We start from the raw sequence: 1503 nt of genomic DNA on the forward strand, positions 1-1503 counted from the left end.
CCATATGGCAATGAGAGAATATTAATTACCGTTGCTTTTTAATTAACAATTGCTTCATCTGAGCAGTAACATTTCCTTGACATCCCCCGACTCGCCGCTAACCTGTAAAGTGCACGCGCCATACCAAGTCATCAATTCATTTTTATTGACATCCTACCTCCCCCCCCCAAACGGGCACGATACCAGGGTTTTCCAATTAACACCTCCACACTCTCTAATTAGCGCAATTAACAGACTGATGGATGCCCAGAGCTTCCCTGCGAGGGAGGGCGCAGCTCAGCCGGCCGGGCTGTCGGACACGGCTCCCGCCACGCGCACGTGTGCCCGACACGCGTGTGCCACGCTCCCGGGGGTCCCGCGGGAGCAGCACGTGTGTGCCGTGCCGTGCCGCGGAGACCTGTGCCTCCACGGAACCCGGCACCACTATGGAACCCGGCACCGCCGCGGAGCCTTTCCGAGCCCCCGGCAGAAAGTGGAGGATGAACGCGAAGACAAGCGACCCGGCAGACTCGAAGCAGAGATTTGCACCAAAGGAACGGGGGTTTTTTAGGCACAGGAATAGGAGATGGGGCGTCTCCAGAGTGATTTCCCCCCCAAAAAGCTCCCAACGAACTTTGGGGGCATCCAGACCCACCCAAAGCGATGCGGCTTCTCCACCCAATTCAACTCCACAGACGTGAAAATTAAACAGCGCTTCTCAGCCCCTGGGACACGCCGAACCAGGTACAGCCGAGACCACGAGCTCTTAAGAAGCGATTGCCTGAACACTGATTTTAGCCGCTTCTCCTATTTTTAAATATCCGCAATACCGCGGTCCTCAAGGGCTCGGTAATTTTGGAGCTCCCTTCGCAGGCTGCCGGCAGCACCGGGGCCACGTATGGACCCGGCACCATGGGCGTCTCGTCCCCACTGCCAGCGGGTCCCCGTCCCCATCCCCACACCGATGCCACCGGGTGCCCCTTGGCCGCGGTTCCCCCAGGCGCAAACACCAAGAGCATCCCCAGCTCGAAACCACCACCCGGGAGGGATGAGGATGACCAGTGGGAAACACCGGTGGGAAAACGCTTCCCCCCACAGCTCCGTCAGCCGAGCACGTCCCCAGCGCCAAACTGCGTTTTGCACGGGACAGCACGAGTAACACCTTGCATTTATGAGCGGCCCTCTACCGTGATGCTCCAGAGGTTTTTCCCACCATATCCCAACCCCAAAGCGGTTTTCCAGAGCTTTCCTCCCAGCTCCAGCCTCGCCAGGACCCGGAGGGGAGCAGGGGGCTGCCCGCGGCACGGCGCGGGCTCTCCCTCCGGCAGCCGGAGCCGGGTGTGCCACAGCCTCTTCTGCGGGTACCGGTGGATGACGGAGGAGCACGGACTGAGCGAATCCCCCTCCAAAAGCTGTCGGAAGTCCTGCGGGATGTTCCTCTGCAGGGCTGGGAGGAGATGAGGAATCGGGAACGGTGGCGGCTCGATCCCAGGCACCGGATCCGCTCCGAGCTACGGAAAGTTG

General features: G+C 60.3%; 1 protein-coding gene across 1 annotated transcript in view; it reads right to left on the bottom strand.

Annotated features, from left to right (window-relative positions):
* Window positions 1–893, bottom strand: part of FOXP4 (forkhead box P4) — a 56230-nt gene extending 55337 nt beyond the window's left edge. Inside the window, exon 1 of the mRNA XM_009888307.1 lies at window positions 810–893. Coding sequence (XP_009886609.1) covers window positions 810–893 — 84 coding nt within the window. The remainder of the gene's footprint in view (window positions 1–809) is intronic.
* Window positions 894–1503: the final 610 nt, after the last annotated feature.

This window comes from Charadrius vociferus, unplaced genomic scaffold (assembly GCF_000708025.1).
Source record: "Charadrius vociferus isolate BGI_N301 unplaced genomic scaffold, ASM70802v2 scaffold266, whole genome shotgun sequence".
NCBI lineage: Eukaryota > Metazoa > Chordata > Aves > Charadriiformes > Charadriidae > Charadrius > Charadrius vociferus.